The sequence below is a fragment of the Carassius gibelio genome, chromosome A2, assembly GCF_023724105.1.
Source record: "Carassius gibelio isolate Cgi1373 ecotype wild population from Czech Republic chromosome A2, carGib1.2-hapl.c, whole genome shotgun sequence".
NCBI lineage: Eukaryota > Metazoa > Chordata > Actinopteri > Cypriniformes > Cyprinidae > Carassius > Carassius gibelio.
The window spans coordinates 14903951-14927965 of record NC_068372.1 but is presented as its reverse complement, the minus strand read 5'-3'; the positions used below and the strand labels follow the sequence as shown (position 1 = coordinate 14927965).

Below are 24015 nucleotides of genomic sequence, written 5' to 3'. Positions count from 1 at the left end.
GCCAAATGTTTTCTATGGGTGAAATATCTGGACTGCAGGCAAGCCATTTCAGAACCCGGATTCTTCTACACAACCATGATGTTGTAATTGATGCAGTATTTAGTCTGGCATTGTCATGTTGGAAATGCAAGGTCTTCCCTGAAAGAGACAATGTCTGGGTGGAAGCATATGTTGTTCTAGAACTTGGATATACCTTTCAGCATTGATGGTGCCTTCCTAGATGTGTAAGCTGCCCATGCCACACGCAAACATCAGAGATGCAGGCTTTTGAACTGAGCGCTGATAACAACTTGGGTTGTCTTGTCCTCTTTAGTCCGGATGACATGGCATCCCAGTTTTCCTAAAAGAACTTCAAATTTTGATTCGTCTGACCACAGAACAGTTTTCCACTTTGCCACAGTCCATTTTAAATGAGCCTTGGCCCAGAGAAAATGGCTGCGCTTCTGGATCTTGTTTAGATATGGCTTCTTTTTTGACCTATAGAGTTTTAGCCAGCAACAGCGAATGCAGCGGTGGAGTGTGTTCACCTACAATGTTTTCTGGAAGTATTCCTGAGCCCATGTAGTGATTTCCATTACAGTAGCTTTCCTGTATGTGATGCAGTGCCGTCTATGGGCCCGAAGATCACGGGCGTCCAGTATGGTTTTCTGGACTTGACCCTTACGCACAGAGATTGTTCCAGATTCTGAATCTTTGGATGATATTATGCACTGTAGATGAGGATAACTTCAAACTCTTTGCAATTTTTCTCTGAGAAACTCCAGATAATGCTTCACTATTTTTTGCCGCAGCATTGGGGGAATTGGTGATCCTCTGCCCATCTTGACTTCTGAGAGACACTGCCACTCTGAGAGGCTCTTTTTATACCCAATCATGTTTCCAATTGACCTTATAAGTTGCAAATTGGTCCTCCAGCTGTTCCTTATATGTACATTTAACTTTTCTGGCCACTTATTGCTACCTGTCCCAAATTTTTTGGAATGTGTAGCTCTCATGAAATCCAAAATTAGCCAATATTTGGTATGAAATTTCAACATTTGATGTTATCTATATTCTATTGTGAATAAATTATAATTTTATTTGATTTGTAAATTATTCTATTCCAAGGCTTTTTTAAATAGTGTTTATACCAATATCTGAATTACATTATATCAACTGAAATTAAGAAATATATTGTGATATAAATTTTGGCCTTAATGTCCAGCCCTAGTCATGTCTCTATTGCTTAAATTTGTGCAGGAGGCCAGTTGGGCCTCGGTTTCCACATTTGTTAGGTTTTATAACTTGGACATCCCTGCCTTGCAAGCTAGGACTCTTTCTGCATAACTTGCACGCACCTCCATACGCAGTATCGCTCTGAGCAGGAGTTTGGTGTAGCATGCTCAAACCCATCAGAGGCTTTACTTGTGCATTCTCTGCCCTCATGGGTGCCGGGGCTGTGCAAATCTTCTGCAATGATCACTCAGGCATCGCTTCAGTCAAAGTAACCTGAATCCTATGGTGAAGTGCCCTCTTATATATCCAGATGGCCTCGACCATTCTTGCAGGCTTTGGGTTGATTATGTTTGTTTTTGATTCTTTCAGTATCAACCTTGGATTAAATTAGACTTTGTAGAAAAACAAACAAGCATCCAAATTCATGTACAAATTGTCTTTACTTCAGCAGCGAAGTGCAACATGAAATGTAATTCAAAATGAAACCGTGTACAATGTTTTATCTTTGCCACAGATGACAGTGCTTAACTGGAAAAATAAACATAATATTGTTCATTTACGAACAACAAAAAAAGAGGGCTTACTTTTTTTTTTATATACTTAGGTTTAACTTAGATACACAACTTTGTGCATATGCACAATCAAATCTCTCCTCTAAATTCTGATAGACATGTCATATCTGAACATGATTTTTTACCATCTTTAATGCTTGAATAAAATCTCTCCAACCTCCCTGGAGCTGCAGCAGCACTTGCAAGACTGCTGATACATGAATCATTCCTCCCAAATCGACAGGCAGTGAGGTGAGAACGTGAAAATGACGGAGACATTCAGACTCTATTAAACCAGAGGAACTGCTTCCATCACACAAAACCCATGTCATATGAGGCACACGAAAAGGCACAATACTCCATTTCACCAAAGCATCTTTAACGTTTCCCACAATACACGTGTAAAAAATTTCAATCACCTAGGACAGAGAGGATGGTGTGGTGCTCTTATGGCTTCTCAATTCTTATTGTTTTGAAAACTACAATACAAAATGGAAACCTTTCTGTTCGAAGAACAGCCATTACGTAATACTGCCATTTGGTGTTTGATACAGTACAGACTGTCAATACCAGGTCATCATTCAAGGCACCCAAATGAAAAAGTGGTGGATATAATCTATAGACTTGAAGATGTACAGCATTGCTTTTACTGATATCTGTGGTTCATCCATGGATGATTATGTATAACTCTGAATAAAATGGAATTTTCAACACCCAGCAACTTCTCTAAAGTAACCTCTTTGTTACTTTGTTGGGTTAAAACGTCTTGATTGAAACAAAACATTGAGACATTTGTATTTCAGTGAAAATACAGTTAAAGATGGATGTTGTGGTTAATTAAACATTGTTGTTCCCTACAGATTCTGGGAAAGGAAGGGCTTGCCAGATGAATACAGGGGTCTGTGGTCATGCTGAACTCGGTCTCATATCTGTTCAGTTTGTCTCACGCTCTGTCCTTACGCTTCAGCTTATTGAGCTTCTTTGTGCTGCTGTTCTTGTTGAGCAGCTTCATGACACGTTCCTTGTGATCCAGCACCTTCAACATGGAATCACGGGCTTCTGTGATCTGGTCCATCACCAGCTTGCAGCGCTGCATGTTCCCCTAAGCAGTGGAACGGTATCATAATTAATATCAATTGTGTAACTACCATTTTATTTTTATTCAGCAAGAACACGTTAAATTGATCAAAAGTGACAGTAAAACATTTATAATGTTAAAGAAGATTCCCATTTCAAATAAATGAATTTGTTTCAATCTTTCTATTCGGCAAAGTATCTTCAATAAAATGCATCATGGTTTCAAGGAAAGCAGCACAAGTGTTTTCAACATCGATATTAAAGGGTTAGTTCGCCCAGATAGCAAAATTATGTAATTAATAACTTTCAAACCTGTAAGACCTCCGTTTATGTTCGGTACACAGTTTAAGATATTTTAGATTTAGTCCCAGAGCTTTCTGTCCCTCCATTGAAACTGTGTGTACGGTATACAGTCCATGTCCAGAAAGGTAAGAAAAACATCATCAAAGTAGTCCATGTGACATCAGAGGGTCCGTTGGAATTTTTTGAAGCATCAAAAATACATTTTGGTCCAAAAATAGCAAAAACGACGACTTTATTCAGCATTGTCTTCTCTTCCGGGTCTGTTGTGAGAGAGAGTTCAAAACAAAGCAGTTTGTGATATCCAGTTCGCGAACGAATCATTCGATGTGACCGGATTTTTGTGAACCAGTTCACCAAATCGAACTGAATCATTTTAAACTGTTCGCATCTCTAATACCCATTAATCCGCAAATGATTTAAGCGGTTAACTTCTTTAATGTGGCTGACACTCCCTCTGAGTTCAAACAAACCAATATCCCGGAGTAATTCATTTACTTAAACAGGACACTGACTGAACTGCTGTGAAGAGAGAACTGAAGATGAACACAGAGCCGAGCCAGATAACGAACAAAACATTGACTCGTTGACGAGTCAAGAACCGTTTCTGTCAGACGCGTCCGATTCGAGAACTGAGGAGCTGATGATACTGTGCATGTGTGATTCAGCGTGAAGCAAACCCACACACAGAGCATATAAACCGAACTGATTCTTTTGGTGATTGATTCTGAACTGATTCTGTGCTAGTGTTATGAGCGCGGGTAAACTGAAGGCTTGAATCAGGGGCAATCATTGCAAATGACGCCATTACGTCATGCGCAAAAGAATCAGTGAACCATGTTCTTCAACCGGTTTATTGAATCGAACTGTCCGAAAGAAGTACTGGTGATCCGAACACCGATGCAACCGGTTCTTCACTCGTGAACGAGTCAGTCTATTGTTCGTTATCTGGCTCGGTTCGGTTGTTTTGAACTCTCTCTCTCTCTCACAACAGACACGGAAGAGAAGACAATGCTAAATAAAGTCGTAGTTTTTGCTATTTTTGGACCAAAATGTATTTTCGATGCTTCAAACAAATTCTAACCGACCCTCTGATGTCACATGGACTACTTTGATGATGTTTTTCTTACCTTTCTGGACATGGACAGTAGACCGTACACACAGCTTCAATGGAGGGACTGAGAGCTCTCTGACTAAATCTAAAATATCTTAAACTGTGCTCCAAAGATGAACGGAGGTCTTACGGGTTTGGAACGACATGAGGGTGAGTTATTAATTACATAATTTTGCTATGTGGATGAAATAACCCTTTAAGAAATGTTTCAAAATAGAAAATAATATTTCACAGTTTTACAAAATGTTTCAAAATATAATAATAATATTTTTATTATTATTATTATTGAGAGATAATTATTTTGAGATCTGTTAAAGATTAAATTTAACAAGGTTAAATTACATTACATCATTATTACAAAATAATTCATTTAATCATTTATTGGTGTTTTAAAGACTAATTTAATTGAGCATTGCAATGAAGCATTGAAACCGATTACCGTATTTTTCGGACTATAAGTCGCACCTGAGTATAAGTCGCATAAGTCCAAAAATACGTCATGATGAGGAAAAAACATATATTATATAAGTCGCACTGGACTATAAGTCGCATTCATTTAGAACCAAGAACCAAGAGAAAACATTACCATCTACAGCCGCGAGAGGGCGCTATATGCTGCTCAGTGTAGACTACAGGAGCACTGAGCAGCATCTCTGGCAGCGTAGAGCGCCCTCTGGTGGCTGTAAATGGTAATGTTTTCTCTTGGTTCATTTCTCTCGGTTCATGTCAAATTAATTTTGATAAATAAGTTGCACCTGACTATAAGTCGCAGGGCCAGCCAAACTATGAAAAAAGTGCGACTTATAGTCCGGAAAATATGGTAAATAAAACACAATTGAACCTGTATGAAAGAGAACATGTGCGGGTAAAAGTAATCAGTGGCTTTTACCTGTACGAGTTCATTTATACGGTGAAGATCATCACTGGCTCCAGCCTTCTTCTTCGGAACGAGGCCTTCCTGGAGAGTCGTCAGACGACTGTAAACATCACGCTCCAGATTCGTCTGCAGAGAGGTGAAAAAAAACAACAACACTCATTCTGACATAAGCTTGACATAAAGACTGTCTGGTAATGAATTAAAGCGAAGGTCTCACCAGCTGCATGAGCTGAGCAGCGCAGAGGTGAATTTTCCAGCCCTGGGCTCTGCACACCACCCCTTTCTGATTGGCCACATCCTGCAGGGTGCCTTTCTTGTCCTCTGATTAGATAACACAAGCTAGTATTAATGAATAATGACGGACTATTAAACTGTATAAATGCACAACAGAGAATAAGATACTATGTGATGAGCTTAGACAGACCCTTGACACGGATGTCACTGTATCTCTGAAAGTGATGGTATGCTGCCTTCCAGGGGTTACGGTAGTGACGCAGGAGAGTGATCGGAGGCCGAACTCGGTTAGGAACATACCGAACTCCCTCTTCATCTACAAGGAACAGATACAGATACACTTAATATAGGCATGAGAGGCTACAATTTCTTAGTAATGAAACTGGGTTTCTTAAAGTGGAAACTTCAATATCAAAATCACATTACATAACCTAAGTCATAATAATAAGTAATAAGTCAAAAATGTACAGACGTACTGCAGTTGCTTACAAATGGTTTGGCAGGATAATTCTGATCCTTATCTCGGTCTTTTATCTTATTCCTGCAACTTTATTAAGTTTGGCCTCTGTTCAGTAATGTTACGACACTGTCACTGTTGCCATGTCATAATGTACTATTTAGAGCAAAGGTTGGCAGACTTTCACAGATTAAAGGCAGCGAGGAGTCTCAAGAGATTCCACAAAGAGAAGAAGTAAAACTTTTTTTTCAGACATGGGAGAAACATCAATCAGACTTGTTAGTAAGTATCATTGTTGTGTTTGTTGTACTGGTTTATATTTGACCTTCAAATAACCTTCTTCCAAATAGTAGTTCTAAAATACAAAAACTTCATTCTTATTAATGTATTTTTCGGACTATAAGTCGCACCTGAGTATAAGTCGCATCATTTCCAAAAATACGTCATGATGAGGAAAAAAACATATAAGTTGCACTGGAATATGATTCGCATTTATCTAGAACCAAGAGAAAACATTACCGTCTACAGCCGTGAGAGGGCGCTCTATGTCTTCAGTGTAGACTACAGGAGAACTGAGCACCCTAGAGCACCCTCTCGCGGCTGTAGACGGTAATGTTTTCTCGATTCATTTCTCTTGGTTCATGTCAAATTAATTTTGATAAATAAGTCGCACCTGACTATAAGTTGCAGGACCAGCCAAACTATGAAAAAAAGTGTGACTTATAGTACGGAAAATACAGTAATGTATAGATTTTTTTTTCATTTATTCAATAATAATGACTATTATTTAAATGATTTATATGATAAAAGTACACTTCTGAAGTAACATTTGATATGGTAACGCATTGCCGCCAAACACAGCGAGATGTTATGTAGAACAACATTCTCTCATTAAAACATCTTTTCTTGTAACAAAATGTTTATAATAACTGCTTTGATTTGATCATGGGTCTGAGTAGAGTTGTTGGATAGCACTATATTGCAGACAAATTGGAGATTAATCCTAATAAACATGGCTCAAAAAAAAAAACATTAAAATACATTTAAGTATACAAGAGTATTCCTTCAGCAGCGTGCATATCCTTGTTTATGTCAGACTGTAGTGACAGCAGTTCGGATAATCGCTTCGCTAACTCACATAATGTACCATAAATTTATTATAACGGAAAACAATTTTTATGACATGTTATAATTATGGGGGAAAAAAATCATTTTAATAAGATAATTATATTGTTTTTATGACATATCTTGTTTTTACAAGAAAAAAAAATGTTTTAACGAGAACGTTATTACGAGAAAAGATTTCATTGAGACATGATTGAGTGGAAAAAATGTGTGGCAGCAATGCATCATGGTAATACGAAATATAACAGAAGTATTTTTATTTATATATTTAATTTGTGCTGATTCTAATAGAATAAAATAATACAAATTATAATAATAAATCTAAAATTCTATTCTAATAAAATAAAATCACTGAAAACACCAGTCCTAAAAAACTTTAAGAAACAGCTTCATAGTAATAAAGCTTACCAATGTATTCTTTAGGAGGGGACTTGCGTTTCTCTGCACGTTGGCTGAGGGGTTTGGGTGGGAACTTCTCCTCATCTGTGCTGTTGGTCTCCATCATTTCATTCTCCTCAGTGGAGATGACATGCTGTTGCTTGCGGGGCTTCTTTCTGGGTGAGGCTCCAGGGGTGATGTCTGTGGCAGGGACTGCCAACATCTGTGCACCACTGTTTGGCCCTGATGCCACTGAGGAAAAAAAATTGCTTCGTCAGTTAAACCACGAGCCGCTTGATACTTCTGCCACCTGATATGTGTTTCTCTGAAGTATAACATCATTCTACATCATCTTTTCATTGTTTGAAATATCTCAAAATATTGGTTGAATGAATTAATCTCAATGTCAAATACAAAAGGATTTATTTTCAGGCTGATATCTATTTATATATATATATATATATATATATATATATATATATATATATATATATATATATATATATATATATATATATATTAGGGGTGTAACGGTTCACAAAATTCACGGTTCGGTTCGATACGATACACTGATGTCACGGTTCGGTTCGGTTCGGTTCGGTACGTTTTAGATACAGCAAAATGCAAAAACATCTCAACTTTTCAGAATGCCGCAAGCGCACCGCGGGTCATGTGACAAGAACTAACCAATCAGCTTCATCCTTTCCCATAACAACGTTGAAAACTCAGCCAAGATGAAGGAACAGCTGATCATAGTTGTATATGGATTGCAATTTTGAAATAAATTTAGTAGCAGAGCTACTGCAAGCGATTTTTAGAGCTGCAAATCCATTTATCCTTTGCTGAAATTTCCGCGTCTCATGGAGAGAGCACGTCACAAAGTTGCTTAGCAAAGACAGACGCCTCATGAGCGCTTCTGCCCGAGCGCTTTGGAAAGGAGGAGAAAGACGTGCTTAGCGTTTTCCACGCGTTTTTAGGAGCGATATGTGAACGGACCCTAAGGCGCTCGCTCACTCAGCACGCGCTGAAGGCTCATTGCAAAATGTCTAATGCATTTAACAGACCAGAAATATAAGATCCTAAAATAACCAACAGGTCTGGTGTTTGGGTGCACTTTGGATTCCCTGTAAGCTATAATACTGGTGTCTAATGCTGCAGGCATAGTTTGTTGCGTGCATGTTTCTCCTTTTTTTCGTCTTTTCCCAGATACTGACACAATAAGGTGATGTCGGCGTAAATGAGTTGACATGTTTCAAGTATTCACGCTGGTGTTTTTGTTTTTTTAAAGCAATGAAGCAACCGCGCGAAGCCCTCACTATATAGGATTTTAGAAAGAATGCAGAGCACTAGTTTAGTGTGCAAACTTACCACAGTGTGGATTTCAGAAAGTGTGCAAAGACTTCACGTGCACACTTACCATAACATGGATTTACAAATAATGTTCTAAGGAGGGGCTCTCATGTCACTCTGATCGAGCAGCTCATAGATGGAATCATGCATCTCAAACAATATGTTTGAGAGTCATCTTCTTTTTCTAGTCTGTTAAACGCATTGGCTATTTTGCAACGAGCCTTCAGCGCGTACTGAGTGAGCGAGCGCCTGACTGAGTCATAACATAACATAAACATAAGTTGGTGTTTTTTTCTTCTTCGGGAGTGTCAGGGGCGTTGCCTGTTACGTCGTTTGGGTTATTGGGCTACCTTGTTGAACGCATATCATTATATTTCTCTTTTTTTTTTTCCAAATATAATTAATTAGTCCAACGAACCGTTCGGTATGCATAATGCGTACCGCGTACCGAACCGAAAGCGTCGTACCGAACGGTTCAATACGAATACGCGTATCGTTACACCCCTAATATATATATATATATATATATATATATTATATGGACTGACTATTACTGTAAATGTTATGCATGAATATGCCACCTGTTTTTGTACTATCCAGAGGCTCCACTTCCTGCTTAATATTCATCTCTGGGAGGGTGGAGCTGATGGAACATGCTGAATTAGTGCTGACTGTTGGCTGAGTGGGCGGGGCCACTACATTGGCCATGGAGGGGACTGGCGGGGTGACTGCCATGGCAGCAGGTATAGCTGAAAGAGCAGGAGTGGGATGAGAGGGGGCTGTTGCTGATGTCAGAAGGGAGGTGAGAGGTTGAGAAGCCAGCTGGGAGGGAGGTTGAGGTTGCTGTTCAGTTCCATGGCTAGGAATCGTCTCTACCGCTGCAGTTACTGATGGAGCGAGACTCATGTGGATGTCAGGTTTGGGCTTCAGTCTGCCAAAGAGTTTAGAGATTTAGTGTATATAAAACTAAGCTGTAATTAAAGACCAAGTAATACTACAATGAGAAGGAAAAAGTTATTAAATAAGACGAGATCTTGTAAGAACAATTTGAAAACTCCATACCCTGCAGGACGAGGTGAACCTGATGCACTCCTGATGGGTCCATCGATTCTGGGGGTTGTGGAGTCACTGAGCGGACCTGGGATCAGGTTCTTCCTAACAGCAGCACTTAAATCAACAGAGACAGATTGGTGACACTTTTGAGAACATCAATATATTTTTTCAAAAATAATTTGATTAAATTTGATTAAAACAAAACTACTAAACTAAAAACATACTAGAATTTATGGTAGATTTTCATTAGTGTTGCAAATGGTAATTAAACCGAAAACAATAAAAAATAGTTTTCAGTAATTCAAATAACGCTGAAATAAACTAAAATGCAATCATTTGGGAACAGACTAATATACAGGTGCATTAGAATGTCATGGAAAATTTAATTTCAGTATATCAACTAAAATGGTGAAATTTGTGTATTCAATAAATTCAATGCACACAGACTGAAGTAGTTTATCTTTTAATTTTGATGATTTTGGCTCACATTCAACAAAACCCCACCAATTCACTATCTCAACTAATTAGAATACGGTGACATGACAATTAGCTAATCAACTCAAAACACCTGCAAATGTTTCCTGAGCCTTCAAAATGGTATCTCAGTTTGGTTCACTAGGCTACACAATCATGAGGAATACTGCTGATTTGACAGTTGTCCAGAAGACAATCATTGACACCCTTCACAAGGAGGTAAGCTACAAACATTCTTTGCCAAAGAAGCTGGCTGTTCACAGAGTGCTGTATCCAAGCATGTTAACAGAAAGTTGAGTGGAAGGAAACAGTGGAGAAGAAAAAGATGCACAACCAACCAAGAGAACCACAGCCTTATGAGGATTGTAAAGCAAAATCGATTAAAGAATTTGAGTGAACTTCACAAGGAATGGACTGAGGCTGGGGTCAAGGCATCAAGAGCCACCACACACAGATGTGTCAGAGAATTTGGCTACAGTTGTCGTATTCTTTTTGTTATGCCACTCCTGCACCACAGACATCATCAGAGGCATCTTACCTGGGCTAAGGAGAAGAAGAACTGGACTGGTGCCCAGTGGTCCACAGTTCTCTTTTCAGATGAGAGCAAGTTTTATATTTCATTTGTAAACCAAGTTCAAAGAGTCTGGAGGAAGGGTGGAGAAGCTCATAGCCCAAGTTGCTTGAAGTCCAGTGTTAAGTTTCCACAGTCTGTGATGATTTGGGGTGCAATGTCATCTGCTGGTGTTGGTCCATTGTGTTTTTTGAAAGTCACTGCAGCCATTTACCAAGAAATCTTGGAGCACTTCATGCTTCTTTCTGCTGACCAGCTTTTGAAGGTGATGATTTCATTTTCCAGCAGGATTTGGCAAAAACTCACCAGACCTGAACCCCAAAGAGAATCTATGGACTATTGTCAAGAGGAAAATGAGAAACAAGCGACCAAAAAATGCAGATGAGATGAAGGCCACTGTCAAAGAAAGCTGGTCTTCCATACCAACTCAGCAGTGCCACAAACCGATCACCTCCATGCCACGCTGAATTCAGGCAGTAATTAAAGCAAAAGGATCCCCTACCAAGTATTGAGTACACGTACAGTAACATACTTTCCAGAAGCCGACAATTCACCAAAAGTTTTTTTTTTTTTTATATTGGTCTTATGAAGAATTCTAATGTGTTGATAAAGTGAATTGGTGGGTTTTTCTTAAATGTGAGCCAAATCATAAAGATTAAAAGAACCAAAGACTTAAACTCTTCTATTAAATAAATTAAGTGCACACAGACTGAAGTAATTTAACAATTTTGGTTTAATTACTGAAATGAATTAACTTTTCCACGACATTCTAATTTATTGAGATGCACCTGTATATAGCCCCTATCACACTGCGATTCCAGAAAATACACGGGGAATGTGTCTCGACAATTGTTCCTGGGTCTTTAGATTTTCCCCTTTCACACAGCCAGTGATTAATCTGAATCTGTGCGTTCACACACCACCTGTAAAGGTTCCGTAATGACAATTTACGAGTCGAAAATGCTAGGCACGTTAACTGTCACTTAAGCTGGTGAATGAGCTCAGTTTCAGCATGGATAGTGAGGAACTACCTGATCTCTGCTTCGTTAAAGTTTGCACCCCACAGACGGCAATCCGACAATTTTCCAGGTCCAATGTGCAGTGTGAAAGGGGCTTATGTTTACTCTAAACAAGCACTAAAATGACTAAAACTGTAATAAAAACTATATGAATATGAATATATATGACAAAAGCACAGAAACCTAAACTAAAATTCAAATGATAATTAACAAAATAAAAATCTAATTCAAACTATTAATAAACACTACGATACATAATACCACCATAAAAACTGTTGGTCATATATTTATACAATCCTTTCGGAATTATATCAATTAAATTATATTCCAAGTAAAGAATCTATCACCCAACACCTTTTAGTACACACATTTTGTGAAATATTTACCAATATGACCCATTTTGATGATGATTAACTAATTAGCAATTAGCAATTAGAGTTCTGTAATGTAAGGAAAAAATATTTGTTGAAATTGTTAGGCAGTAAAGGAAGAATCATGGTAGTAGTCATTCATTTCCTGTAATTTCTGGACAAGATGACTTTCATTACTGCAGAACAGTATTAAAAGTTTTCTTGAATTAGAAGATACAATCTGGGAGGAAAATTTACAATGCAAACAAAACTTTGGTACTCCTAAACTGATTTTCTTCATTTCCTAAGTGGAATTTCTTATTCTTTTTGTTGGTAATTATGGGGTGAAATATGACATGGTATTGGGATTCCTTTTTATTTTCGACAATATGAATTTAATCTACGCACACAGGAAATACTTTTAAATATATGAACTGATGCAGGACTCTCTTTTATTTTTTGCTGGTAAATTAGACATTGACATCTCATAGTGAGATTTACATTTAAACAATTTTACAGAGAACATGACAATAATGTGTTTTTAATGCTCACCCCTCATTGACAGGTTTCTTGCGCAAAATACTGGGTCGAGGGGATGTCACAAGTGAGGAGGCTCCAGCATTGGCACTCTGATTGTGCGTCTGGGCCACAGTGGTGGCAGGCTGACTACTGCTGAATGCATTGCTTATAGAGTTAGCCACTAGTGTGGAACCATCAGCCAGAACAACTGAAAAAAAAACAGAAACACTCATCTATACTATTTTTTTTTTTCACTTTGAGAAATGATGCTTGTTATGAACACATGAACTGAAGGCGGATCTCAGGATTCAGAGCTGATCTCAGGTGCCTCACCTGAGGCTTTAGACTCTGTCGGGGGCTGTTGTTGGCTGACTGGTGTAGGCTGAATGCTCGGGGCGGTGATCTGGGCAGACGTATGCAGGCCCTGGGCTGGGATGGGGGTTGGTTGCATGCCCTGCGCTGTCATGGAAGTGGGTTGGATGTTCTGAGGGTTTATCTGGGTGATGCGGTCCACCGTCATCAGCTGCATAGAGTTCAGATGAACTGCAGATGCGACTCCCACACTGGCTTGGGCGGTCATGGCTGCACTGGGCGTCTGAGCAGTTACTGTGTCCACATGACAAACAAATATTAATAATCTAAAGCCAACATTTTTTTATAACCACTAATATAAATCAAGTTTGCAGTGAAAGGAAATCATTTCTCTTTATCTATTTTGATTAAGCACCATGTTACCTGAATAAGGGCGTATAGATGACACAGAGCTGGTGATGGGGGTGTACGTGTGGGTCAGTGGGTACGGCGCTGAAGGGTAGGTGGGCAGGAAGTACTGAAACTGCAGTGGAACAGATTGTCTGTGGAGAGCCATAAACATCCCATTAAAAGCAGGGCACACAGACATATGGTTTTCTTAACTGAACCATAAACCTGATGTGAAAATAGCCAGTTTGCTGCCAAAAACACATTTTCCTTTAACATTTTGAATAGACAGGATTTATACCTGTTGTCAGTGCGGTTCTCCATGGTGATGGGGTTGGGAGAAGAGCGGTGACCAGAGATAGGGATAAGGTTGCCCCTTTCTCCAGTGTATTCGGATTGGATACGTGGTGACGTGTGTGTGATGGGCTGTGGGACCACTTTAGCTAAAACAGGTGGGGCAAAATCGACAGTAAATTCCATCAGTTAAAGCTTTCACCTTTTTACAAGCAACATCTTCCTGGAAAATCTGCTTGTAAAACAATGTAAACAACAGCTCTGTTGCAACTGTGTAAAGGCATCATAGGTGCATTCCCAGTGTCAAAGCTTTGGCATCAAAATAGTCTGACTGTTAAATGAATACATGCAGTGTTTCCTGCATTCAACTAATGTCATTTTACAGTCAGTATGCCTCCAGGCAGCTACTTCCAGCCATGCAAGTACAGCTCTTATTTGTTTGAATGCAGAAAGAATGAAATCCATGTAAATCACAATTCAATTATATATTTCAAACCAAGAATAAAATCACAACGATGATCTGACAACTTCCACAAAACATTCTTTAAACCCTTTCCATTAAATATATGTGAAAATTTATATAAGTTATAAATGTTGAAAATATTCATGCTGCATAATATCTTTGTGGAAACTAATACAGGATTTTTCAGGACTTTTGGACGAATAGAAATAGTTTATAACAATGTTTATTCTTCGCTGAATCTTTTAATTCTTTGATTCTGATTCTACCCTTATAGAAAATATTATTGTTCACATTTCACCTTTCAAATTTCATAGTTTTAAATCAATAAATAACTTACTGGTTGCAAAATGTTAATCTGCTCAAACTGTTATTATAGTCTTAAACTGATCAAAAAAAGTTAATCTTTAATCTTTAAATAAAAATGGGTTAATCTTTTTTTCATATACTACACTTAAAGTCACAAAGGTTAACTAATCTGACTAATAAGTATGAAATATCTCTAGCATCTCTTGATATATTTACAGTATTTGACAATACCTGCTACAATATAAAAACTATATACTTCTGTGCTACTAGAAATAAAAACAATTCCAGAGCAGATGAGCTTAAGGTAACTTACCCACAGGGATGGTGGATGTGGTCACTGCTGTGGCATGAGAGGAGTGGGAGGCCACAGTCATAGTGACAATGCTGCTACTGGATATTTGAGTGTGGGTGGTGGAGCCTTTAAAAATAACACAGCAGGTCATTAGTTCTGTAATACATATGTAAACATAATAGTCTATGCAATTTACATGACTGCCTCTGGTGTGCTGAGTAGATTTAACACTCACCTGTTGTAGTTGGTGATGGTGCAGTACTGGTGGCCTGAATTGGAGCAACTGTTGCGGCAGCAAGAGGTGTCACAGTGCTGAAAATGGGCTTCTATGACAGAGCAAACGAGAGGTGTTACTTCCTGTTTATATATATATATATATATATATATATATATATATATATATTTCAAAAAGGATGGAGCACAATGATGTCAACCTGTGCAACAGAGTGAGAAAGAGCTTTCTGAGCAGCAATGGCAGGGTGGGAGGGGAGGGTGATGCGTGTGGGCGTGTCCCGTGAGGGCGGAGGGCGCTGGATACTCAGGGTCGCTTGGGGTGGGTGGATTGTCACCGCTGAGCGTCTGGAATCCAGAAAAACAAAACCAGACCATTTAATATTTTTTTTTACAATTCAAATACTATAAATAGAGATTCAAAGTAATGATCACATCAAAAAGCATCAAAACAACATTTATTGTTTGCATTTTCTGAAAAAAAGGACATATTTTAAGATGAGACTTTGTTTCTTATTAAAACTAATAATAGATAAAACTGGAAGTTTCCAATGAAGATCCACTCACTTATGCAGTGGTTAAAAAATTGCTGAATTTGTTCGGTACACATGAACTGAACCGAAAGACCCAAACATTTTCGGCACAAATGTGTGTACCGTTACACCTCTGACAAACATACCAAACATTCCATTTGCCTTTTTTTTTTTTTTTTTAAATATCGGCATTGGTCAATAGGTTTTTGTTTTGTCGATGTTTTTGAGGCAGTACATTTATTTTGACAGCGCTGCCGGAGCACACAGCGCTCACATTCTCTCTAGTCATTGTTTGCTGCTGCTTTTTAACGTCTAATAAACATGTAATTTCACAAAACTTGCTTTCAACAGAGTCGAATCCAGCTGTGAGATCTTGTGAAGTGTTCAGCTTCACTGGAGACATGTGATTGACAGAATTTAAACTCATATTAAAGTCATTTACTGTGCTGTATGAAAAAAATTTATACCTTGGCATTTAAAAAAAAAATAAAAAAAAAAATAAAAAAGAATACAAACTACTTAGATTAATGAGTGCCTTATTACTTAGTGTTTAATTCCTATATATATATATATATATATATATATATATATATATATATATATCCTTTAGTAAAAAATACCATAATAGGATTACAGGATCAAGAAGTTATCTAAAAATGTTTTATTTTGTACATTTAGTTTTTTCATTTACATCTTTCCACGGTCCAAGCACTGATTAAGCGATTACATGATTCAGTTAGCTGTTATATGATTTCAGGAATTTGTTCTATATCTTTCAGCATATCTTCTTATTTTCATTCACATTTATTTCTTGTTATAACTAGTAAAGAGAAAGATGTTTAGCTCATGTGTGCTCTGTGCTGCCGCTTGAACTGAGATACAGGTCTGTCTATCCAATATATAAAAAAAAATTACATTAATAATTACATTTATTGTTTAAATTTCATAATACAAGTGACAGAATTTGAAACATCAGACCTCTATAAAACCTTATTCTGATTATAGGAAGGTAGGCGAGCTACAAATGTTTAGAGAGGTTTTGTTCATGTATCACCTAAAAATAGAAAAGACACAGCACAATCAAAGAAGTGCTAATTAACTGTCATCATTTCTAAAGCAGATGCATCTTACCCATGTAACATGTCTCCAGAGTGGGCAGCTACTGTGGTGATAACCGGAGACTGAGGTCTGGTGGCAGTCACTGGAGCCACTACTGTAGGCAGCACTGCCGTAGAGGTAGTGACTAAAGGCCTAGACTGTAATACAAACAGATACGTATGAAATACATCAGGATTTGGCAATTAATCTGTGTTCAATAGAACTGCGAACATGCGTTAGCTATCTTAACCTGAATCGGTTGGTGGATAATGTGCTGGACTGTTGGCTGCCCCATGGCAGAGCCCGGACAGGCTGCTGGTCTCAGCACTGTGGTTCCTTTGGAACTTGACATCACGGCTGCAGCAGCTGCTCCTGTGATGACAGAACAAATCAGTCAGGGCACCAACATTACAACTGGTTGAAATGATACTCTGGTTGAAATCTGTAACTCGCCTCTGGGTAAATGGGAGGTGAAGGGATGCTGAGGAGCAGCAGAGGAGCCAATTTGCAGAGCAGGGGCTCCACTGCGGATGATTTGCACGTTGGTCATTAGATGATGCAGGTTACCGCTGTGACCCTAATTGTGCCAAAACAACAATTAAAACCAAACCAAAAAACAGCAAGACCTACTTATGGGAAATAAGTCCTGCTTTTTTCGAATGTATAAAATCTCTCTCTTTTTTTTCCTTTTTTTAATTCATGTAAACCTCTATATTAAATATTCTATGTAAATGTAAAAAAAATTAATAAGTTAAATAATTATGAAGGAATAAGAGACACAATTTTATATATTATGAACACTGAAAAAATTATACATGCAACACTTGTTTTTGCCCCCATTTTTGCCTCATGCAGTGCAAAATCTCCTTCGCATAGAGTTGACTGTGGCCTGTGTAATGTTGGTCCACTCCTCTTCAATGGCTGTGTGAAGTTGCTGGATATTGGCAGGATCTGGAACACGCTGTCATATACACTGATCTAGAGCATCCCAAACATGCTCATGCTGCAACATGAGGTGATGGTCTTGGATAAAATGGCACAACAATGGGCCTCAGAATCTCATCATGGTATCTCTGTGCATTCAAAATGCCATCAATAAAATGCACCGGTGTTCGTTGTCCATAACATACGCCTGCCCATACCATAACCCCACCGCCACCATGGGCCACTCGATCCAAAACATTGGTAAACCGCTCACTTACACGACGCCATACACTCTGTCTGCCATCTGCCCTGTACAGTGAAAACCAGGATTCATCCATGAAGACAACACCTCTCAAAAGTGGCAGACTCCATTGAATGTGAGCTTTTGCCCATTTAAGTCAGTTATGACGATGAACTGCAGTCAAGTCGAGACCCCGATGAAGACAACGAGCATGTACATGAGCTTCCCTGAGATGGTTTCTGACATTCTGTGCAGAAATTCTCTGGCTATGCAAACCGATTGTTGCAGTAGCTGTCCGGGTGGCTGGTCTTGGAGGTGAAGATGCTGGATGTGGGGGTTCTGGGATGGTGCGGTTACACGTGGTCTGCGGTTTTGAGGCCGGTTGGATATACTGCCAAATTCTCTGAAACACCTTTGAAGATGGCTTATGGTAGAGAAATTTACATTCAATTCATAGGCAACAGCTCTGGGGGACGACATATGTGGCATTGTGCTGTGAGATAAAACTGCACATAATAAGAGTGACCTTTTATTGTGGCCAGCCTAAGGCACACCAGTGCAATAATCAATGTCATCAGCATCTTGATATGCCACACCTGTGAGGTGGATGGATTATCACGGCAAAGGAGAAGTGCTCACTAACACAGATTTAAACAGATTTATGAACAATATTTGAGAGAAATAGGCCTTTTGTGTACATAGAAAAAGCCTTAGATCTTTGAGTTCAGCTAAAACAAAAGTGTTGTGTTTGTAATTTTGTTCAGTGTATAAATATGTGTGTGTATGTATGTGTGTGTATGTGTGCGTGTGTGTAGTAGTATTAGTAGTAGTAGCAGGGATGGCAAAATCGCTAGCCTGACATCCTAGAGCTATTGTGTTTTCCAGTCGGGCTACCAAAATTCATCACCGCCCTGCCCGATAGGCTACCTTGAATAGTGATATTAAATTATTTCCTTGATTCATGTGTTCACTCACCTGTAGGGGTAAAACGGATCCTAGTTGATTGGTTGCACTTGTTTCTATGTCATGGCGATTTAAACATTCAAGCATTTTTAACCATTCGCGTGCACAGACAGACACATTTCAGATAATTCACATACACAGAATTGATTCCTCTTTTGCATATCGTTTCTTCTGAATGAACACATACATTATCTCAAAATAACTGTCTGCAAGTATTCTTGTAAACATAGTCGGTTATGTCTATAAATACCTGCTGTTCCATATGAGCCACCTGCTGTCAGAGAGTGACATTTGCGTCTCATTCACAAAGCTAAAATCAGACTATACTGTTTTTGCTTCAAATTTTGAACTTATACAATCTAAACAAATTGTATTTAGCATCTTTTTTGGATTGTAATTCAAATGCAGTGGGTTTCTCTGATTTTAAATAGAGCACAGGCAAAGCCTTTTTTTATATGAAGAGATAGTAATAGTTTCAAATGTTTATGTAATGCAAGACGAATAACAATTACAGACAAACTTCTAATGCAGCAAAATTGATTCAAATTTGTTTTATTTAAAGAGCCACACAGATGGGAAATCAAAAATTACCTGTATTACAGTGTATGATGTAGCTGTCCATCAGTGTAAACAATGTGCAAAGTAATTAAACCAAAAAGTACACGATTTATAAAGTTATTGGCTTCTAAAGTAACGAGTCGACTCTGAATCGCTGAAACGAGTCGTTATAGATTTCAAATATTTTGCCCATCTCTATGTACGTCACTAGGAATGCTTTGCATAATAATCTCAGCCTACCGTGTTGGGAGAAATGAAACTCTGACCTGCCCCACCCCCCACACAGACGCTCTGGTTGGTGTGAGAGCATCATGTTGAGGAGACAGTGTGTTTTTAATTGTAAAGGCAAGTTTGTTTTATTTTCACTGCCAAAGAATGAAGATCAGAAGAACCAATGGCTAAAATTCATTTTAACCACAATACCAGAGCAGTACAACAAATCCCTTTTGTTGTGTTCACAACATTTCACTGATGACTGCTTTTCTAATCTCGGTGAGTACAGCGGGATTTTCAAAGCGTTTGGCCATAAAAGAGGGTTCATTACCAACTTTATTTAGAACAACGAGCATCTCCGAATCACAACACGAAGTATGATTATGAAGTTATGTGTCTGTTTTCTCCCGAGCGTCTTATCAGTATGTGTGCTGTCTGCAGCCTTTGTTTGTGCTGATAGTCATGTACAAACACGTCATTAAAATGAAGTGTAACTCCGTGAATACTCAACGAAGAGACATGAGAGAGATATCTATAGAAAGCTTGACATGTTTACTTTAAAACTAAACAAGTGCTGCCGAAAACAGATATTCTGTGATAAAGTAATCCATATGAAAACAACGCGATGTCAGTTTTTCATGTCTCCCTTCGTTATATCTAATGTGACCACGCCCCCGCGCTGAACGCGCTATTCAGATTCAAACTGAAGCGCGTGGTTTGAATACGCCCACACAGAAGAAAAAGCAGCGAGACTGTTCAAGTTTTTTATTTTACTGTTTGCTTCGCGATGAGAGGAATAAGACATAATTCACCCCAAACAGATGCTAACGTATAGTTTACCGTGGAGGTGTGTGCGGAACAACCAATCAAACCTGACTATGTTAGTTGACCAATCAGAACACAGTATGCTACCGAAAGGTGGGGTTTAAGGAAACTGAATCTTTTGAACAGCTTCGCGCAAACCGTTTGGGGATCTCTGAGAATTGAGGTAATTTTAAAATGATATTTTGACAAAATTACAATGTTTTTTAACCTTGGATGGATTTAAACCTAATGTACAGGACTTATAAACAGTGATAGGAAGCTTAGAATTTTCATCTTACTGGCTCTTTAAAAGTTTTACTAACCTGCTGACCACTGATGGTTGCGACAGGAATACCAGAGGCCTGTGTAGACTCCATGGTAGCGGTGATATGACCAGACACCTTGGGGGGGAGAGTGAGGTGGCCTGGTGTTGACACCGGTGCTGGAGCTATTACACGGCTTGTCATGGGTGTCTTCAGAGCAGACTGGAGTGAAGAGAAGAGAGATGTAGGCAAACATGGACAATCCTTTTTACATTTGCTTACTTTTGACTTTTCAGGGAGTCTACAAGGGGGATCAGGTTTATAAACTGACGGTACTTTAAAAATTCTGGTATACCTTCAGAGGACCCTCAGTGAAAGCTAGGGAAAGACCCTGAGGGAGGTGGGATGGTGCTGCTGACACAGAGACAGGTGCGCCTGGCTGGATGGGAAGGTGCTGAGGGAGAGGAGGGAGCAGAGACTGAGCTGTTCCGTGGGGCGGGGGCTGAGTCTGGGGTTGTGGGTAGGGTCGCACCACTACCGTCTCCTGCTTGTCATCTCTGAACGCTGTGGATCCGCTGGACATCAGCTCACGTGGAGCATGATTTGAGTCTTCATGTCCTCCTTAAAGGAACCACATCACGTCAGTTGATGGTGTAAACAGTTTAATAACATATAAATATATCTGGAAGATAAATTCAAGACTGTTTGTTTAAAATCATCTGAATGAGCATAACATTTCCAAAGGGTTGTTGAGGACTGTAATTGAGAACCGCTGCTTTAGGTAAGCTATTACATGTAGCAAAGATGAAAAAATGGCATCAAATCATTTCTGAAGACAGTCGAAACCTTCAGAGGTACATTCATATAATTAATCTATTCATTCACTCTTTTACAACCTCCCAGCTTTTCCGCCCTGTTTTGACTCAAAACTAAACTACTCTGCTGTGTGCACATGAGACTTTTACTGAAAACGGTGCTTTATGCTGGACAGTATTCATTAATCGCCAGTTGCTCAAATCGCGGTAATCTAATACGGTTTTAATGATAATAAAAAGATGAAACGGTAATACTAACCATGGGGAATTTTACCATGATTTATCGTTGAATTGGTAATCGTTACATCCCTAAAATAAAGCAGACCAGTACAGAACGTACATACACTCGAGTTGGGCAATGTTTATTGTTTTTATATTGTCTCACAACACACTAAGATAATGGTGTGCTAAGCAAAGTTTCTTTCGTTGCTTCGTGTTTTCTGTTCCTAAGCCACTCTCCATCCAGAAATCTTACAGAAAGCATGTCTCGAGATCATTTCGCTATCAGATAAGCTCTCTTCTCGGCTCACTCGGAGTACAGCTGCGCTTACATGGAGTCATGAATGCAGTGATGGACAGCTGTCTTTCCTCAGTCACATGACTGGATTTCATGTGATTTCTCATTGTGGTGTTGATATATGATAGCTCCGTTTCACTGATTCATTTGATCAAAAGTGATTCTACTTTGTAAGATCTTTAAGGAAGATCATTTGGAGTAAATCCAAACTTTGCAACATTCTATGATCAGATACAATCAAGTTGATAACACAATCCACAGCGCCACCCAGTGCTTTTAGTAATAACTGACTTTTAGTTTGAGGGCTTAGGACTGATCATGGATTCCCAGCATTTATGGCCAGCAAAGCAACACGTAGTAAAATTTGAATTGAGTTTTATTTTTCTAATAATAATAATAATAATTACAGACAGAATGTGCAAACCCCTAATCATTATCAGAGGTTTTATAGTGGAAAAAGCACTTTGCTTGCTAAACCTCATGTTGTATTGTTTGTTTTGCCCAAAGAGTTGTTGTATCAACTTAATTTTTGAGGGCATCTCAAATGGTCAAAGTTTCTGATTTGTTTGGAATTTCTTCTAAACTTTTTTACAGACTACCATTTTGGATGATCTTAGATTTTATCCTTTTAATATCCTAACATCTGCAATACTGTGATGAACCAAGGACATTAAGTGTTAAAAGGTTTTGCCTCCAAGTATGAAAAGACTGATAACACTGCTACATGAAATATAGTCTAGATTATTGTGATGTTTGAATTTGAAGTGGTATGCTCTTCTAAAAAGTGTATTAAAACATGTTATTCAATGATGATTGAGCCCCCTTCATTTTCTTTGTGGCTTCTGAATTTACTAATGATCTATTAAGCATTCACTAACATTACAGTCTAGTTCTTTATATTAGTCTGTATTAGTCAATGTGTCTTAAACCTGTGTTCTTCTGACTTCCTGGAAGTCCTGTAGTGTTGCTGCCTGGTGTTTGCCCTTGTCCCAGGCCAGATGGGAGTCCTGGATGTGGATACTGCTGAGAACTCATCTTCACGACCTCTCACGTTCTTCCTGAAAAATAAGAAGGTAAAAAGGACAAAATGCAGTGTGAAATAGAGAATGAATGTGTTTAATTTAAACAAAAGACTAACGTTGCACCAGGTTAGGTTATTACTAGATATCTGAGATGCTCACATTAGAGACATGTTGTACAAAACCATATGCTGAACCAAACCATTCAGTATCTTGTGTTCAGACAGTTCCCTTTCATGCAGTATGTTATAAAACCAAAAACAATAACTAAGTTAAACAAACCACAAAATAATCCGAAGTGAAGGTATATTCACAAAAATAACTAGCAATTTCCTTCTCACAACAGTGTCGTCTTAATTAAATACGTTTACTAGGGTAAAATAACCTTTCATCTAACGACAAATACGAAATGAACACCACCTAATAGCAAAGTAAACTGACTGTATTATTTCTGAACGCTTCTGATTGTAACATTGACGACTGTCAGGACACCAAATTGAGCAGCTTTTGTTCTTGGGTGGGCTCGTGAGTTTAACGTTCATTATGTAACGTTAGATGTTAAACATGTAACGTTAGTCCAATTTCAAATACAGAACAGTAAATAACGTAACTCATAAACCTTTCTTTTATATGATAAAATAATGAGTTTTAGAATCAAAACAGTCGCAGCTGCTAGCAGCCCAAAGATCTTACGAGTCATTTCAACGAGAAAATATCATTTCCCTCAGATACTCATTAACGGTGGCAATTCTGAAACTGTAGGAAGGTAAATGGGACGAAACCGTTATTCTGGTAGCGTCGTTGTTTACACAAATGCAAAATCGCAGATTTACCGTAAACACGACGCCTGTCCTCTCCATCCGTTTCGTATCCCGGCAAACCGAACATTGGCATCTAAGGGAATCTAGCTGCAGTAAGTCACTTCCTGTCTCGATTTTCAAAATAAAAGTCATCTACTCCGGATTCCACTTGTCGAGTCCATGAACATGATAAGGTCGCTGACGTATTCCTGAGAAGAATAATGTACACATGGCCTTCTGTATATATCACTTCACACTACTTATAACGACCCTAAATGTTTTCACGATACACTCCTCCACATTCTGTCATCGTTTTAG

At 38.6% G+C, this 24015-nt stretch overlaps 1 protein-coding gene across 1 annotated transcript; it reads right to left on the bottom strand.

Annotated features, from left to right (window-relative positions):
- Window positions 1–1636: 1636 nt before the first annotated feature.
- Window positions 1637–23846, bottom strand: sap130b (Sin3A-associated protein b). Its single transcript, XM_052615238.1, has 21 exons — window positions 23731–23846; window positions 22808–22936; window positions 20902–21167; window positions 20607–20768; window positions 17034–17157; window positions 16831–16952; window positions 16614–16738; window positions 15153–15297; window positions 14954–15044; window positions 14740–14844; window positions 13665–13806; window positions 13400–13518; window positions 12998–13270; window positions 12698–12872; window positions 9741–9845; window positions 9260–9609; window positions 7359–7580; window positions 5559–5684; window positions 5352–5455; window positions 5147–5260; window positions 1637–2868 (listed from the first exon to the last, which is right to left on the bottom strand). Exons 2-21 carry the CDS (start codon window positions 22911–22913, stop codon window positions 2710–2712), a joined length of 3135 nt encoding a protein of 1044 aa, XP_052471198.1. The 5' UTR covers window positions 22914–22936; window positions 23731–23846; the 3' UTR covers window positions 1637–2709.
- Window positions 23847–24015: the final 169 nt, after the last annotated feature.

Excerpts from the sequence above, each read along its gene's own strand:
- sap130b (XM_052615238.1), bottom strand. The coding sequence starts at position 22,913 with ATGAGTTCTCAGCAGTATCCACATCCAGGACTCCCATCTGGCCTGGGA. Across the intron at positions 16,739-16,830 it reads TTATCCACCAACCGATTCAG|TCTAGGCCTTTAGTCACTAC; the intron begins GTTAAGATAGCT and ends TTTGTATTACAG. Across the intron at positions 13,519-13,664 it reads GAGAACCGCACTGACAACAG|ACAATCTGTTCCACTGCAGT; the intron begins GTATAAATCCTG and ends GGCTCTCCACAG.